Below are 18785 nucleotides of genomic sequence, written 5' to 3'. Positions count from 1 at the left end.
ACTACAGCATGGCGTCTCTTCAAGTTCTTCTCTGTCAGGGCTACGGTGGCAATGTGTCCAATTACAGTTCTGTTACTTGTTTCATTTGGGTTATAATTCTGCAAATCACCATCACCATTTTGAGATACAGAACAGAGCACAAGAGATTGCACTAATAATCTGACAAAGGCCACTGAAATTCAGAGTTACGAATGCTGCAAATTTCATCCACGGGAGAAAAGAACGGAGTTGGGGAATTGCATGTCTTGGTATTCATTCAAATCAAAATGATTTAAATGCTGGTTATTTTATTAAGATTGGTTCATTGTTGTATTGCAGCTTTACTATGGTAATGGGCTGACTTGTGGCCATGTTATTTAGAACTAACTGGGTAAGGATATAAGTGAAGACAGAAGGAGAAAACACACTAAAAATTTTTATGTTCATCTAACATAAGCCTATCGTGTCATTTTATCAAATTCAAAAATATACCCAAAGCAAATTATCATGGGGTAGATACCGTTATCCTTGTACACAAAACAAATTAATTGGTCTGACTGCAATGAGAGATAAAAGTGAGTCTCTATCAGTTGGTTTTTAATGAATATCTATATACAGCACAGATGCATAAATCAGAGCAGAATTTCAGCTCCATGCTCTTCACTTCATTTTACTTACCATCAGTTCCTAGTTCACTTTTAAGGTCAGTATAAGACTGTAAAAGACAGAAGACCGAGTATTCAAGAATATTTCTTGAATCATTAGTTGTTTGTCATTTTAATGGTGTTAGACTTTAGAAAACTGATGAGGTATAAACTAGTTAGCTTTACAGTATCCAAATACAAACTACTTAGCTTTACAGTGTCCAAATACTGTTAGTGTTAGACCACCCATCTGAAGCCTCTGCTCTTCACTCCATTTGCAAATTGACTCTTTATTTGCTTAGGCTGAAGATGTGACTGCCTTATTTGCAGTGTCTTGGTCAGCATACAGATACAGTGGGCTCTGTGACGAGTTTGCTCTTGGAGGTGGCTGTGTGCTAATCAGTCTTTCAGAAGTTCCTGGGGAATTCTCCCTCCACCGTGTACTTGCCTGCTCCTGAGACACTTCCCACACAGAAGGGCATGGGGAGGTAAAATTCATGGTGGATCTTGAGAGGTAGTTCTCCTGAAGACTCTCTTCTTGGAGGCACCTGTTTGAAAGCACTTCTTTTTCTTTGGAGTTTCGCCATTTCATCCTTCGGTTCTGAAACCAAATTTTCACCTGTTTTCAAATTAATGAGAACTTATTACTATTGTTTTGTTGAAACAATTTTGTCTTAACAGTGTTCTTTTTTCCAATAGCTTTTAAAATAAAACCCATTTTCTAAAAACTGTGAATCGCTAAGTTTGAATATGGGAGTTCAAAGGCTGCCAGAAAAAAACTGAGGCAAATACATAGCTAAGAACATTTGCAGCCTTTTTACATTGGGGAAATGTGTTTTGGGGTGAATCAATCAGATCAATCAGTTCTTTTTATTTTTCTCTGAAACATTTACATTAAGAAGTTCCAGTATTCAGATACTTGGCATGAAGACTTTCAAAAGGTTAGAGAATCACAGCCTTAGATGGCAGATATTGCTTCTACTAGTCAGAACATGTAAGAACTGACCTTCATGAGAGCTTTATGAAAAAAAAACTCTGGAGGGCATAATCTGGTCTATCATTATCATGAAATAATTTTCCTGTAATGTTAGTTGTTCTCTCTGTCTCACTCCATTATTTCTTATTTCCCCGTGCACTCTTGAATATGGAGAACACAGAAAAAAAGCTCAGGGATATAGTTGTAATATTAAGAATTTGACTATATACTGGGAATTCTTTAAGCAGCTCACCACAGAGTGCAATCACATATTTCCATTGAAAAGAAATAGTTTATCCTGCAGAAGTTACAGCTGTGTTCATCATGCTGAGAAGGGACACAATTCTGCATTTTGTTCTTTACAGCTGCAGTGCTTAAGACAGAGGCAAAGACTCATTCACGCTGCAAGGAACCACTGCAATCCACAAGATCCATCCCCTTATTGCAGTGCCAGGTTAGAGCAGGTTGCTTCAGGCCTTCTCAAGTTCTAAATATCTCCAAGGCAAAAATGACAAGAGCTCCCACTACCATTCCCAGGCTTTGACACTCGCCAGATCGCTTCAGCTCTGATTTTCTTTGGCACTTTCACTCCTGCCACATGCATAGCAATGCAGCTGTACTGTAACTCTCTCACCCCTCTCTGCAGACCTGCATCTCCTTCTGCGCATCCAGAATCTCACCTGCCAGGTGAAACCATGCTCATCTGCTGCTGTTGTTGCACACCCTCTCAAATGTTTTTGTGAAGAATTTGCACTCTTCAAGCCAGGCACTTTGCCTGCATTTGCAGATAGCTCAGGCCTCTGAGAATCCAGATTTGGCTACTGCCTCTAGGCATCATCATTAACACATTTTCAGTCTGAACAACTGGCCAGAGGTGTTAAGCCATCAGGTAAATTCTGGAGTTCTGCAGTAGGCCTAGTCAGAGTCACGTGGAAAATCCTACGAAATACGAATTAGTAAGGCGGGTGGGGAAGGGAAGGTCACCCTGCAAAATCTTCCTTGTAGGGTTTCTATCAAGTCTGCGGATCCTTTCCCTGGTGGAGCCACGTTTGTTGCCACAGGGATGGCTGCCCTTCCTGAGTGACTTCGGAGCGTGCTGGGCAGCGGGGGCGCCCAGGCTGCTCGGGGAGGCAGGGGGCTCCTCGTGGCGCTGCCCGCGGCGCCGCCCGCGCCACAGGGCAGGGGAGCGCGACTCGCTGCCCCAAAGCCCCTGAGGGGGCTGCGCCACGCACCAGATACGGAGCCGGAAATGAAATTCCAAGGTCATTTTACTCCCACTTTGGGCTGAAATGGAGCGATCCACTTCTCAAGGAACCTCTTCGGGGAATAAACTAGGGACGGACCCTTATTCACACATTCCTTGGTTAAAACTGCCACGAATCAACTGACGTCTTTGCTCAGGGAAGGCGCTCAGGGCTGCCCCTGGGCTGGACAATCTTTCGAATGCAAAGCCATTTAAAAGACTTTTGCTTCAAAAGGACAGAAAGTCATGGATGTTCTGTCACTGCTCCTTACCTGTGACTCCTTTAGACCCATTAATGGCCAGTTTCTTCCTGTCTGTTTTACTGATATACTTCTGTTTCTGAAACATCTTCTCCATCGATTGCAAAGCCATTTAAAAGACTTTTGCTTCAAAAGGACAGAAAGTCATGGATGTTCTGTCACTGCTCCTTACCTGTGACTCCTTTAGACCCAGGTTAATGGCCAGTTTCTTCCTGTCTGTTTTACTGATATACTTCTGTTTCTGAAACATCTTCTCCAAAGCTTTCCTCTGGTCTTCAGAAAACACTGCTCTTCTTAATATACCTCTTCGGGCTTTTGAGTTAGACTCCTGGGTCAGAAGAGGCAGGACATTTTCCTCTCCTAGTGGAAATGGATGATAGTTTCATTAATATCTAACACATACCAGGGAAACATTAGGCACTGCCTGTTAAGCTGCTAGCAGGCTGGAGCCCCTCTTTGGATTTGTTGGTGGGGTAAGTGTGGTAACTTCAGTCCCATTCAGCGAGGACTAAACCCTCTCCTGAATCTAGAGGTGTTGTCAGTGGTCACGAGTCTCCCTTTGACACGGTGAAAAGTAAATCAGATGAGTTCATAGAGGAACATTAACAGGGCCTCTGTACACTCCACTTTAAAATCCAAATATGGTCAGAGAAAAACTTCTCCCCTTTCCTTTGCATATTATCTTCACTCAGTAAACTGCAGCAAGCTTTCCCAGGAGTTTATTTTCTCCCAGTAAGAAACAAAATGCCAGATAAATGTGGTCTGTAACACAGATTTAAAGGAGCTAAGTAGGCTTTATATAGCTTAGTTTTCTAAGAAAAGCCTGTCAGGGTGAACTTGCTCTCAGAAAATCACTGACCATTCACTTATTTATTCTGGAAACTGAAGCAATTTCTTTATTACAGGATTTGGAGAGCACTTAAAATTATTTCTTTCAGCCTGGTCTCTAATCCTTTGACATCCCATCACACGCCCTGGGAGGATAGTTTGCAGTGAGTTCAGTCGTATCCCCCGTATCCATGTCTGGAGAGGAATCTCCTGCAGATCCCCCACCCTGGAAAACAGTCTCAAAGTTGACAGAACTAGAGAATGGAGGAACTGGGAGCATCCAGAGAGTCTGTTCATTGCCCTCACAAGGAGCATTGAAAAAACAAAGCCATTGTGTCACCCGCAATTTGGGCTCTAAAGATGCAAGGTGTTGAGGGCACCTTCCCACACACCTGCCTCCTGGCTGCCTCCAAGATGCCTCCTGATTTGGGTGCACTGCCAAGCAACTCCTGTTGAGGGGCTCAGCAGTTCAGGATCAGCACCAATGGCAAAATTCCCATCTACAGCAGATTTTCTAAAAGATTACACGTTATTTTCATGAAAAGTCTATCTGTTCTAGTCAGCTGCAGTGGTAGTGGAAGGAAATCAAATACATTTGTTCAGTAAATATTACAGAATGGTTGAGGTTGGAAGGGACCTCTAGAGATCATCTAGTCCAACCCCCCTAAATACGATGCTCTTTAAAGCATTACTCCCATATGTGTCCTCTCCAGCTGTGGCCAAAGAGGAAGGATATCAGAAACTGAACAAGTACAAAATGGTCTTTCCCTAAAATACACTCCTAGCAGCCAGCAATGCCTATTCAGAGACCCGTGGATTTAGCAGCTCCTGCTAGACAGGTCTTCCATCAATTTTGCTAAACCTTAAGAACCCATCTTCATATCTGGTCCCCATAACGGCATCTGGCAATAAATCACTATTTAAAATTAAAGTGTTACAATATAAAGAAAATTAAATACATGTGAATATATTTCAACTTCTAAAATAATATCTGAAAACTTATTTAAAATCATAGCCTACTGGTTAATGCCCTGGTGTATATTACACAGTGAGACATAGACTGTCAAAACGGACTGTGGGAAGAACACAACCCAAAATGTCACCTTGGACATTCCTGCAAGCGGAGCTCACATTTCCCTGAAGGCTGCAACTGCCACCCCCCAAAGCCTCCTTCCTGTCCAGGGAGCTGGGATAAACTTCCCTTTGCCTTTCGTCCTCAAGCATATGCTTCCTATCCTTCTCGGGCAGTTTAGGTGCCTTTCTCCAGATGGTTTCCAGGTGGTTCCTGATCAATCATTAAGGCTTTTTCTAAGAGATTATTGGAAGGTAAAGTTTGAGGATGGAGAGGTTTGAACTGAAACTTCCTCTCATCCCCCCTGCTGACACAAGGCAGGGAAACGGCTCAGCAGGGCCGGTCCCGACTGCGGGGCTGAGCTCCACAATGGAGCTGTCACCCGAGGACAGCGACTGCCACATTATGTGACCCCTTAAAATTTGTCTTGCCTGGCTGGTTGTTCACAGTCAATCAGCTAAGAAACAACCTCCTGCTGGAGCACTGAGGCTCCAATTAATTCCTATGCAGGTTACAGCTTAAAACCTGTGTAAGGCCAGTGGGGTAGTGAAGGATCTACACAGCGTAACACATACGTGATGGATTGTAAGGCCAAACTAAACCCAACTTAATCACAGGCAGGACACAGATAAGTATTAGGGACCTGCCATCAGGTCAGCACCGGGGCAAAAATCTTCCAGCTTCTGTTTGGGAGAAGTCCAGAGATCTTCAAAAAAGTATCTCATATTTCAATATACATTCTGACTCTGTATGCAAAAAAATAAGTTCCAACCCATGAATTAAAGGATTTTCTGAGATGCTGGGGACAGGCAGGAGCTCACACGCTGCAGCAATTCTACTGCAGTCTGTCACTCTGAACAGGCATCAAAAGGCTCAGTGCTCTGCTGACATAAATGTGAATCTGCTACCAACTATTGCCTATGTTGCTGGTTTGGTTTTTGTTTTGCTTTGTTTTGTTTTTTTTTCTTTAAGTCTTTCCTTCGTATCCTAATATATAGTGATAAATGTCTTCTTAATCTGTGGAACAATCTTCATTTGCCTTCATGGCAGAGACCACCTTGAAGGAGCAAGTAAAAGCTTTAGTCATGGTTTCCATTTTTTCATTGGAATTCAATACATTCTAGTTAAATGGACAATTAATAGGTCACTTCCAAAATAGTAGTGTATCAGTCCTGGTTAATAAACAATCCCCACAGTTGATAATGGCCCTATGTATTCAGCGAGTCCCTGTATACACTCAGCTCATCCACTAAATCCCTTTTCAGGTAGACAGGGTTATATGGGAAGATGAGCTAGAATGAGTCTATAAAAGTCAGTTTCATTCACTGCTTTATTTTTCAGTCAAGTGCTTTAAATGGTGTCCAGAAAATCTCTTGGAATGTGAGACAGGAGAAAAGACTGGCACACAGAGTATTGCTTTATGGCCATACAAAAGGGCAAATGACCCTTGCCCAGGCCTTTTCAGTGTGAAATGGTTCCTAAAGTTCATCTGCACAGTGAAAAATAGTGGTGAGGTCGCGTGTGGATGAGTAAAGTGAAAGTGGGGATTGGTCATGGTGCTGTCAGCCATTGTGGGAGCGCCGGGGCCACGTAAAACGCTCTGTGGGAAAGTGTCGGCCCCCTAAAGAGGGGCTCGCAAGCTTGCAGCTCATTAAACTGCCAGCATTTGCTGCCTCACTTGTCAAGAAGCATTCCACTTAGCAACTGCCCTCCTGAAACATTCATAAAACACAGGCACACCGTCGGGAAGGGCTCGAATGCAACGGTGACAAGAAAGTGTATGCTGGAGGGAGCACACATAAGCTCCAGTTCTCGTTTGGATTTGACACACAATTTGGTCCTTTTACTTCATTTTGGATGACCAGGAAATGCCTCCTTGCTTTGTATTTACACATATTTCTCCTTGTGTTTACACATACCTACGTATTGGAGCCATAAACATCTAAATTCATTAATAACCACTCTTACACTGTGGCCCAGAAACTTCACGATCAAGTTTAAATTGAAATACGGATTAGATGAAATGTATTCCAGATCTTCACCCTGAGCGTGTAATACTAGCCCAAATTCTCTTCAATTCATGTCTTCAACTTTTTTACATTATAAATAAAAAATATCAATTTAAACCATGCATTTGACTGCTAAGACCAGAATGACCGTTTTGTCTAAATAATGTTACTGCTTCCTGAATCTTCATGTATGCCAAGCAGACAAGAAAATGCAGCATCCATTTTATGATCTATCCAGCTCTTTTCTTCTCCTATTTGCAAACGTTTATTGACACAGATTTTAAAAAGAGTTAATGATTTTTAAAGAATCTTTTCAGGCAAACTGCAAACAAGGAGCTTTCCTGGGCTAGCTCTGTCTGGGTGTCTCAGTGCCATTGGAAACCTCTCACAATTGCTCAGTGTACTTAAGTTTGATAAATCTTTGGAAACCTCCTGAATAGGATTGCTGTGATTTTACTAAGGAATTAGCTGCTGCCATTGCATCACCAATTAGTTTTCCAGAACGCATTAAATCCTGCTGCTTCGGTTTACAGAGCAACTCAAGCATTACTGATGAAGCATAAAAACTTACTTGGAAAAGCAGTGGGGGACGCCGGGTGCTGACAGGACCCACCGCAGCACGCGGAGCACAGCGGCGGCGCTCGCAGAAAGAAGTGCTTGCAAAGAGCTGCAAAGAAAGCACAGAGCTCATTGACCAGCCACCGAGCTGAGGTGATATTCATAACCACGGCCCTCCACAAAGGCACTGCGTAAAGCCCTGCCCCATAAGCTCTTTTTATTTTTTTTCTCCAAGATAGGGATATTTTTAAGGTAAACAATATTAATCCAAGTAATTGCTCTTTATACGGTTATTCTCTCTATATAGCTCCAATGTTAATATGCAAAACTTTCACAATACACTTGTCATGACAGTGAAGCCCTGCCAATGTGAAATTCACCTCTGTGGTTGCTATAATTATGATTGTTTCTAAATATTAGGTTTGAACACATTACTTGCATAATGAGCATAATGGACCTGAGAAAGTTGTTTTAAATAGCTATAGTAGGCATAATATCCTAGAAAATATCCCTTATGAATCGATAAAGAAAAACAGCATCTACAAATGAATCCTATCCCTTTGGCTTATACTCCTGTGGTGTTACTTGTGCTCAAACGAATGAGGACTTGAAAAAATAATGAACCTTTAAAACAAACAAAAAAAAACATAAAATGCAACAAGATGATTGAGTCAGCCTTTCCACAAACTACAGGGCTAGATATTCTGCCATCCTGATACTGAACTCCATCTTGATGAACAAGTGTTCTCATGAATTTAAACAAAAACCTTGCTGAAGAAGACTCCACAATAAAATAAAAATAAAAAATAAAAGCCCCTGCAAAATTATCCCATTCAATTAGGTGAAACTTGGTAATATTTCCACAGAAATTTTTGAACTCATGAATTACAAGTTGAGGTTGAGAATGAGAAGTACATAATGGTATGTGATATAGCCCAGAGAGAGACCTGGGTAAATAAGAATTGAATAAGCTGTGTCAGAGGGAGAACACATTCCTGTGTGTAAACATGGAGAAATGGGAAAGGTTCTTCTCTATTCACTGAATTCCAGCTTGTATGCAAGAGCTGCAGGCACAAAGACAAGAAGATGGATCAGCATTGAAACTGAAGACGAGAATTTTCATTGAGAAAACCCTAAACAGGCCCCACATTTCCATGGATGCTGCTGCGAATGGTGTCGTGCTCTAGTAGAGCACCGTGATGAAGCAGCATAGATCTCCAAGGACATGGAGATCTGACATGTCTGCTCAAACCGATGGGAATTTTGCTTTGGTCTTTCTTGGGCATTTTCCTTAATTCTCCCAGCTGCTATGTTTTCTGTCTGCATGGTGTGTTTGCCTCCAGCAGAAAACATCTGTTGAAGAAAGAAGATGTAGAAGACACCCCCATACAGATCCAAACCACGCAGCTCCTGAGGCAAAATCTGAAGATTGATTTATTCCAGGTCCTGTGGAATGAGCAATGGCATTATGTCTCCCTAAATCTATGGCATAATACCTAGCTTAGAAGCTTCTTTAACACATCCCTAAGAAGCACAGGTGAATTTGCATTGGGAACATTGAACCACATCCCCAGGTGATGCCTGTTGGAGCAGCAGCACCGGGACCAACGCGCAGGAGCTGCAGAAGTTACATGAGCAAAGAGTCAGGCAAGACACAGGGGCACCAAGCGGCCCTGGGAGCCCTGCGTGGAGAAAAGTGCTAATGCAGCACCCCAATACAGGCAGTAAGTTTATTTTTTGTCTCTGATGGACACAGCAAAGAACACTCATTGTATTAAATGGCTTCCAGTGTGTGTGAGAAACCGCATTAACGGAATGAAAACTGCTGGTGGAAAACGATGCATTTAAAGTATATCTATTTCAGAATTGTACTCAGGGTGATTTTAACATGGGCTATGTTTTAATCTTCTGGGCACATACATCATGGCCACTCTATCGAGATTTATTGCTCATCGATCTACAGAAAACACTGTTTGCTAATTAAATAAGGCTGAAAATTTCCGCAGTGTCAGAATGTGAGTTTGGTATTTATTGGTCAGAATGAAGCATACAGGAACCTAAAAGTAGGTTTTGCCGCAAGCCATGTGGACTAAGCATTAACCATGGGCAAAATCCTAATAATTCATATGCAAGATATCTACTCCTTTTTCTGCTCAGCATTCCATCTTACAAACACAAAGACCGTGTGGTACTAAGCACTTCACAAAACACTGAGATTTTGCAGGTTTGGCCTCAGATACATGAAAATGAGATATTGGAATATGATATAAATGCCTTTTGGCACTCCAAAAATTATACTATATACTATAAAGCAAGTACTCCATGCTTTAAAATAAAATTTATCATGTCATAAACATAAGAGGATGAAATAACTAAAATGAAATCAATAATTTATTTTCACATTTTAGCATAACATAAATTCCTTGATGCTGCAGCTGCTTACAAAATTTTAGTAATAATTCTCTTTTACATTCAGTGTTGTGAATTCCCATTTTACAAATACACGATAAATGGATACTAAACATGCAAGTCAAATGCAAGCTCCTCCAGTGCTGAAACTCAAAACTCTGAGAATGTTTCAGACACTGATATTTTAAAATACACTGCAAGTCTTAAAATAGTCTAAGTTCAAAAATCCTTCCGTAGTAAAAGGTCATACTAACAGAGGGGTTGCAAGACTTCCTGCCAATTCTCCACCATTTTGAGAGCAAGTTCCTAAGTGCTACCCAGTTGGAAGGGATAATATTCTAGGGAGAGCGCTCAGGCTGTGTGAAAACAGCCCTGAAAATCCTCCAGCTTTGGCTAAGCCCAAAGCAACAGCTCTCCGCAGTGATGCCCGAGCTCCAGCCCTGGCAGGAGGCCCAGAAACTTCAAAACTTTTCTGCCCACGAAGTTGTCACCAGAAAACCGCCATTCCCCACACCTGCCCATCTGGCAATGGGGGCTTTTGCAAAGCCACAAAAGGTCTCAGGCCTCTGAGAAGGTCTGACAAAGGAGACGTTTAGGACGACAGGTTGTGCCCTCCTCTGGAAGCGCCTCTCTCTGCATTGACTGTAGATTGCACAAGGTGTTTAGACAACTGGATTAGGTGTGATGAGACACCTACTTTTTTATGGCAGCTAACACAGTCAGTATTGCCGTAGGTACACCGTAAAAACAGAAACGATAGAAATCAGCCATAAGGGCACTGTTTGCTTTGAATTTCAACAATTTACAATTTTCTTAGAAATAGTTTCCTCAAAGAAGCTGAAAGCGGGGTCACCTGCTGCAAGAGGGCTCTTCGCTGGCTGCTCATCGCTGCAAGCCTAACTCAAAACCTCACCATAGGTCAAAACACTCCATTTCTGCCAGCATTACACGTTTCCTACTCGAACATTACCAGCTGAACCACAGTTTACTTGCTGCAGGGCTACTAGTTCCAACTAGTCTGAAGTTAGAGAAGAAAAATAAAGAAGAAAAACAAAGCTTCCCCCCCCACCCCACCCCATTCATAGGGGTTTTAGCCTTTTTACTTGTGTAGGTAATGATACTCATTAAGGAGATGGAATATATTTTTCCAGGATGAAATCTGAGATTTTTCACTTAGCACCAGATTCCAGGGGCTGAGACTTCAACAAAGAACACCAAATTGCCCAAGGCTCATGAGGAAGGTGTAAAGTCCTCAACTTTACACCTGCATCAACAAGATGCAGAAAACTACAGAATTACACAATATAACACCAGGAAAAGGCAGATTCACGAGGGAAATGATGACCCACAGTCCACATCACTCAAAATATTGACTAAATACATGAGTAAGCACCAATTCCAAAGGCCTCTTCCTTTCTCAGACAGGGCAGCAAGTTTTGCCAGAGGCGAGAGCATTGCCCAGCCAAAGCTCAGCCCCTCTCCCCATAAGAAACCTCCTTCCCCAGTAAATGCCTGCAGAACAGGAGGGTCTTGAGACTGGTTAGGCAACAAGTTATTGATTTAGGGAAACAAGTTCCAGAGACTGGTGAAAATCTCAAGCTAGCTGGGAGTTACATCACTCAGCTCTTCTCTGCCTCTGGTTTTAGTGAGAGCTGCAGCGTTACACGGCACTTCAGGACACGGTCTGGCTGCCAGGCGGTTTGCAACCAAGAAATAGTGAGCTTTTATTGCAGCGAGATTTACTAAAAGGGGGTCCAAGATGAAGAAGGAAATCATTTAATTCCAGTAACTCAAGTGTCTCCTGGTTTTTATCAGGAAGGTATCAGGTTTTACCAGAAGTGGGAAATAAAACATATTGACTAAAATAAGACTATTAACCTTATTATTGCACTGAGGAGAAAAAAAAATGATGCTGGTCCAGAGATCTGGCCTGCAGAGGAAGGCCTGCTTTCCTTTCCCTGCACTGCTACTCATTGTAACTTTAGGCAAGTTACTTCATTTCTTTTTGCCCTCTTGCCTCCTCTTTGCAATGGAGTCTCTCCCATCTCACTGGCACGCTGCGATGACAAATGCATTAAAATGTAAAGCACCCAATGCCAAGAAACAGACGCCACGTCCATAATGTAAAAAAGACGCTGAATATTACAAGACCTATTTATAAGATTAACTTTTTCTAAATGTTTGGGGCATTTTGTTACATGTACTGTACTATACTGTGTTCTATTCTATTCCTGTAGGCAAAATCCAGTAAGCTCAATTTTTCCGCACATTTTGCAGTGCAAATATCTCACTCGTGCTCATATTATTTGTTTCATTATGTTTTTCAGGTTTATATCTCTATTTTCTTCTTTATCAAAACAGTAAGAGTCAGCAGAACGCCGGCCTCCCGCCCCACGCGTCCCAGCGAGCACGTGGAGGCTGTGAAGCACGTGCTGCCATTCTCCTCAAGGGCCCAATACTTGGGAAGAGCAGAGGTTCTCGGAAAGCGTGTCCAGGTATCCGAGGAATTGAGCACCTCCCACTGAGGCCGCTGTGGCCTCGTGTCGGGCAGCACTTCTGGAAACCAGGTCCGGGATGGACCTCTTGCGGCCTTCTTCATGCTACGACGCGCCACATCCCACGTCCTCTGCGTGATTTTACTGAGGAAAACTGCCAGATCTTTTAATTTATCCAGAAGGCAGTGATATCCAGCGTACAGGAGAGGGATCAAATCCCGGACTGGTGAGCCCACCACTTAGAGCAGGGCCTGACAGCGTGGTGAGAAGCTTCATCTTAAGCTTTCCTTGCCCTTCCAGGGGAGCTGTAACATGGATCGCTGCGAAGCGATGCTTTACAACAGGGCAGTTTTTACATATGTCAATGTTTACATGTTTTACATGTTCCCCCTTGGGAACACCCGTGTCCAAAGGGCAGCAGCAGCTTCCGCACAGCCTCACCCGCTCGTGCCTGCCAATACTCCCTGCACACACACGTCCAACAAAGCAGAAGGCAGGATTTTATACCTATTTATTAAGGCAAAAGGCTTTGAAAGAGAAGAATCAGGCCCGCAACATGCAAGTTAGGGGAGATGCAGCTCAGGGAGGCAGAAACACAGAACTTAACCCATCCGCTGGAGCTGCTGGGCCCACAGCTCCCCGCTCCACCACCAGCACCGGTTTGTGACGCTGCTTCAGAGCACAGGGCAGGAGATCCCAGCACAGGAATCCTGGTCAGCATGAACTGACACAGGAGGCAAGGGGGTCTGCCCCCTGCAACACTCCTGCTGCTGCTGCTGCTGCTGTGTGGTCTTCACTTCCTTGCAACGTGCTGTGATACACTAAAGTCAGAATAATTTAATTTGAAAAGACTATACTTTGATTACATTCTCTTTTTTAAATCAGTGTAGCAATATAAAATGATGATTTTAATCTTTTACAAAGAGCATAGAGATATTGCTTTAAAGAGCCCTCATTATATGAGGTATCTCATGGTGTGAGAGTTTGTGGGTATTTCTTGCTCAGTTTTTCCCTTTAGAAGAACTTTGGAGAAGTGCTTAAAATACCTATAGAGATAAACACTTGAAATGATCAAACTAAATCCCTCAAAACTTGTAAAATATGGGTATGGAAACTTGCTGATAAAACTCCGCTGCTGCAGGGCTCCTTACAAAGGAAAAGGCGGCCCTGGCCAGATGTCACAGATCAAGAGTCCCATCCCACCCGGCCTCCTTTGCAGCCATGGATCAGAGCTTCCCAGTTTACAAAAAGAACACGGGATTTTCATTCTTTAGGACTTTTTATAGAGTGTTAAAAGGCATTTTAAAAAGAGACTGATTTGTTCGTGTTTTTCTTTGATAGAAGCTTTAGATACATATTATTTTTGGAACTGTCAAAAGGCTTAGCTTATTCAGTTCAGTCCCCAGTGTAATTTTATATTCTTTGCTTTCTCAAAACTTTTGGTGCCCTCACTGGAATTTTGGGCTATATCAACAATATAGATTACTGAAACCAATAATCTTTTTTCACTTCCATTTTCTATAGCAGTTCTATTTTTTTTTCCTTTTAAAAACCCTGAATATATTGCCAAGATATTTTGAGCACTTTTAGTCCCTGCATGACTTATAAAACACTTGCTAGTTCAAAAAGATAAATAATAATGGTGATGCTTTATCATGTTCAGCAGTCTTCTTAAGGACTCAGGGCAAATATTCCAAAATTCCATGTGGTTTGGAAAGGGTCCAAACAGGAGAATGTTTGTTCATCCTAAAACTCATACAAAGAGAACTACAAACCTTACCTAGCATTAATTCCCTATTCAAAGCACCTTTCATTACTCCCTAAAGCCTAAAAATTCTTATTCCGACAAAGCAGTTTTGCCCCGTCACTACAAACAAGAGATGTGAAACGCTGCCTACTCACGAGTTTAAGGGTCCAGAGCGTGAGCAGTTCCAGCAGAGCACGCCCACTCTACAGAAACGCCTTAGAAACCACAAAATTGCGCTCAAAAAGGCACTTCTGACCTAATTTATATCTATGAAAGTTGATAAAGTACTTGGCCACCTCGGTCAGATCAGGATCTATCTATCTATCTATATGTTGCGCATCTCGTACATTAGCGACTTGTTTCTGAGTGCACAATATATGCGGAAACCTAGATTTTATCACCGCTCAAATATGGGGTCCTGCTCCTTCAGATGAAAAGTCTCTCTGAAATCCCTGGGAGCTGCGGGATCAGACTGTCGCACACTGAGAAAATCTGCCCTGGCAAAGCACCGCTGAACTCACAACTCCCACTTTTGTCCCACGGGGCAAGAAGAAGAACTAATCCTGGAAATAGGCATTTGGAAAATCGGGCATGCAGTAGCATCTATAATAACTAGAAAAACTTCATCTGTTAAGATGAGTGGCAGGGAATCTCCCATCTGCCACGGTGCTGTGCAAGTAGAAACACGGAATTAGCTTTAGAACTTTTTGAGAAAAAAAAAAATGGGTACAGATTTCTGTAAAGAGGGACTTATCCTGTTTCCGGAGCCAGCCCATACTGGCTTATACATAGAAATACACTTAAATAACTGAGGTCTGGAATATCCAGAAATGTACATTTCTTTGACCCTGTCTTGCTTATCTTAATGGTACACCAAGTAAAAGGCACAAAGTATTTTTTCGGATGTTGCAGAACAGTTGGTAGGGCTTAATCAAAATAAAATAAATAGTGCTTGAAAAACAAATGACTGTTAATTCTGGTTTCAGAATGAGCCTTCTTGAGTTATGGCTCAAAATCGTACTTCAATAAACCCGCTTCCGTCTGTCCTACTTTCATTTAAGTAAATTTAAAACTGCATGATCACGTATCAGAGCTCTAAAAGTCCCACGGGAGGCTGAAATAAACCGACATACCACAATGAAAGAGCAAAACACAATACAGATCGCGAGCCTAACACTGAATTTTACGAATTAAATTTTAAATGGCACCCGGAGGGCCCACCAGTGACGGAAACCCGCACGCCTACAGGTGTTTTTTAACTATTTTGTTGCGGCAGATCTCCCGTCACGCGGGCCCGGCGCGCGCACAAACGCGCCCGCAGGTGCGCGCAGGTTAACGCGGCGGCGGAGCCGAGCGGGGCCCCGCGCGCCGAGGGGACCGCGCCGGAGCCGCCGCGAGCTGCCAAGTTCTGCGCTCTTGTTGCCCTGGGGCGAATATCGGCCCCGCCGAAGCTCCCAGCACAGGGGCAGCTTCGCCCGAGGAGCGCGAGGGCTCCGGCCGGGGGAAGAAGCCGCCGCCGGCGCCCGCCGCCTCCCCGCGAGCCCCGCGCTCACCTGTGGCCGCCGGCGGGAAGGGGCCGCCTCTGCCCGCGGCCGCCGCGGCGGGGCCGAGCGCCTGGGCAGCCCATCTGGCCGCGAAGGGCCCCGGCGCGGGGCCGGGCTGCTCCGCCGCCGCCGCCGGGCACAGCTTGAGGGGCACGGGGCTGGCGGGCAGCGCGCGGGGCTGCGCGGCGCTCGGCGCCCCGGCGCGCAGCAAGTTCTCGATGAGGAAACTTTTGCCGAGGCTGCCGAAGCCCGGCGCGGCCGGCAGCTCGAGCAGCGCCGAGGAGGAGCCCACCAGGTGCCAGTACAGGGCGCCGGGCAGCATGGCGGGGGCCGCCCGCCCCCCGCAGCGGCGCGGGGCGATGCGCGGAGCGGAGCGGCTCTGCCGGCCCGCAACGTGGCTCCGGCCCCACTCATTATGTCGGCCGGGACGCGGCCAACAAAGCGGCCGGGCCCGGCCGCCCCCCCGCCTCTCTCCCTCCCTCCCTCCTGCCCTCCCTCCGTGGCTCGGCGCGGGCAGGGGCCGCACCTGCGCGCGGGGAGGCCGCGCCGGGGGCCGCGCGACCCGCTGCTCCCATGAGGTAATGAGGAGCAGCCATGAGCTCACGGGCCGCGCTCCCGCGGGAGCCCGCGCCGGCCCGTCCGTCCCGGCGGGAGCGGCGCCGCGCCATCCATCACGGCCGGGCGCGGCGGAGGCACCGGCGTCGCCGCGGCAGGGGCGGCCGGGCCCTCGCTGCGCCCCGCTTGCTCGGGGTGCTGCTCTCACCAGCTGCAGCCCCTTGGGGAGGTGGAAGCGTCAGAATCAAGCTGGGGAGGATGTTTCTGCCCCCGAGACTCTAGGCAGTCGCACAGGAGAAGTGATTTAATCTCTTGGATGTTCCAGGCTTGCTCTCGTGCCTTTGGGTGGCTCTTGGGTGTTATCCCGTCAGTGCTTCCCCGGGGAGGCAAGGCCAGCAGCGCTGTCTTGCCCTGTGGCCCCATGCAGTTAGACACGCAAAGAAATATTTCCCTGTAAACTCAAGGTATTAGCGTATCTTGCCTGTGAGCATTTGGGATGCCTGTGTTGTAGCGAGGGGTAGAATTCAGCTAAATGGAGTCTGGAGTGTCTTTCCATGTCGTATGTACCACTGTAATATGAAGAAGAAGCATATATTTATTATGTTTTTATGTTTTTTTAAGGGAAAGAAGTGAGTATTCCCGGAGGGCACCTGTTTTTGAGCATTGCAAGTCAATGGCTTTCTAATTTACCCCTCATAAATTTATTCACACTTAAGGATTTATTCTCTTTTCTTTCACTGGCCAAATTCTCACAAACTTCCCAAGGGACTCAGACACCAAAAACCATAATTCAACACTTGAAAAAGTGCAGTTAGTCCATCCAGCTGCACTGCTGGATGGCATAATAAAAGGTATTCACCACCAAAAGAGTGTTGTCAAAGACAGTAGCTTTCAAAGACAAGTTTGGAGCTTGGTTTCCTTCAAAGCCATTTCCCTTCCCAAGTTGTCTGCTGTTGTGTAGTGCCAGTCATAAACGTGCTGTATTGGTTAATTGTAGCTGATTAGCAGCTGTCTGAGATACAGGGCTCCCACCCTGTACAGGGTCTTTGACAACTGCCCAGCCCTGCTGAAGAGCCATCTGCAGCACCATGAGCTGACAATTCACAGCAGGTTCCCCAGGATGAAGTTCCCGGTTCCACCTCATTCACAATGGTGACTGTTTCATGAGTTTTCTTTTACTTCCTTTAAATTTATTTTACCTTAACCAGAACAAAAGTTCTCCTTAACTGCATGGATATGTGGCTTGTTTGGGGGAATAGAGAACATTAAGATGCAGATTTCTCAGATTTCATTGTTCAAAATGGGCTATATTAATGAAATGTCCAGCACTCCCTGTTCTGCCTCCCCACGGTGGGTCCAGGATCCCATCTTACTGCCAGGACAGACAGTTTATTTAACATATCAAGTGCAGCCAAATAAAGTCTCTCTTTTCTGTATCAGCCCTGTCCTTTCTTGATTGCTTTTCCATCCTTGAATTGTGAGGTTTCTCTCTCGCAGCTCCTTCCTTGTAGTAATTCATGTTGAGCTGAATCCTGCCCCTAGCTCACGCTTTTTCTTACAAACCTCTCCACTGCCTAGCAGGAGGCATGCATATTCGCTGTCAGATGCTTCTTCTGGCTTTCTTTCCGGTAACTTCTTGCTTGCTTGTTGACATATTTGACTTCTTTTAAAACTGCCAAGTCTAGGGCTAACTCATAAGCTGCAGCAGTCAAACCACAAAACTCAAACAAACCATTCTTTACTCTTTTATCATTTCCTTATTTCACACTCTACTGGATTCAATCGTCTACATTATTTGCCAAATTAATATACATTTAATTTTCCTGCAGTCTTCCATTTTAACAACCAGAGCCTCTCTGACTAAGAAAAAGGCTTAAGCAGCTAAAGTTTAGGTCCACAGTCCAGTAAATTGCTCCAGGGTATTCAGTGGGTAGCGGGGGTGCTCTTTTATTTTATTTTCCTGCATGGGCTATGTTGGAAGCATAGGGGCAAGATGCAGTCGAGGACCTTGTGCCAGCAGCAGTTAAAAAGCCTTGTGTTTCCAAAGAAAAGTCCTACCTCGTCCAAGGCAAATTCACACTTTACTATTTCTGTCTGTAAGAGTTTTCCAAAAGGCATCTCCAATTAGCATGGATAAAATGTCCCAAACTGATTAAAAAACGAGTTAAGTCATTGCAGTGTTCGTTACATTCTGTTAAATGCAGATACAGAGAGGCTCGAGCACAGCTGCCATTTCTACCTGTGAAGGCTTCACGCGGCGGGGGCCGCCTGCCCGCGCCCTTCCCTGCCGAGTTCCTCTTCGGCAGCCTGAGACCCTCGAGCAGATCCCCTGCCACTTTATTCTGTACAGCCAGGAACAGGGATCTTGATACAGAAACACCCATTCGCAGGAGACAGAGATGAGGTCATTGAATACAGGTCTTCTCTAATGCTCTCTTTGCTGAGGCGTGCTAAGGCAGCTCTAAC

General features: G+C 44.7%; 1 protein-coding gene across 1 annotated transcript; it reads right to left on the bottom strand.

The window, feature by feature from the left end:
• Positions 1 to 381: 381 nt before the first annotated feature.
• On the bottom strand, positions 382 to 16086 carry DBX2 (developing brain homeobox 2). Its single transcript, XM_088530360.1, has 4 exons — positions 15774 to 16086; positions 7583 to 7678; positions 3275 to 3462; positions 382 to 1242 (listed from the first exon to the last, which is right to left on the bottom strand). Exons 1-4 carry the CDS (start codon positions 16084 to 16086, stop codon positions 922 to 924), a joined length of 918 nt encoding a protein of 305 aa, XP_088386486.1. The 3' UTR covers positions 382 to 921.
• Between the last annotated feature and the right edge of the window lie 2699 nt (positions 16087 to 18785).

This window comes from Tinamus guttatus, unplaced genomic scaffold (genome assembly GCF_059628265.1).
Source record: "Tinamus guttatus ecotype Peru unplaced genomic scaffold, ASM5962826v1 Tinamus_guttatus_pri_ptg000368l, whole genome shotgun sequence".
NCBI lineage: Eukaryota > Metazoa > Chordata > Aves > Tinamiformes > Tinamidae > Tinamus > Tinamus guttatus.
The sequence above is the reverse complement of the archived record's forward strand: the minus strand, read 5'-3'. Positions and strand labels throughout refer to the sequence as shown.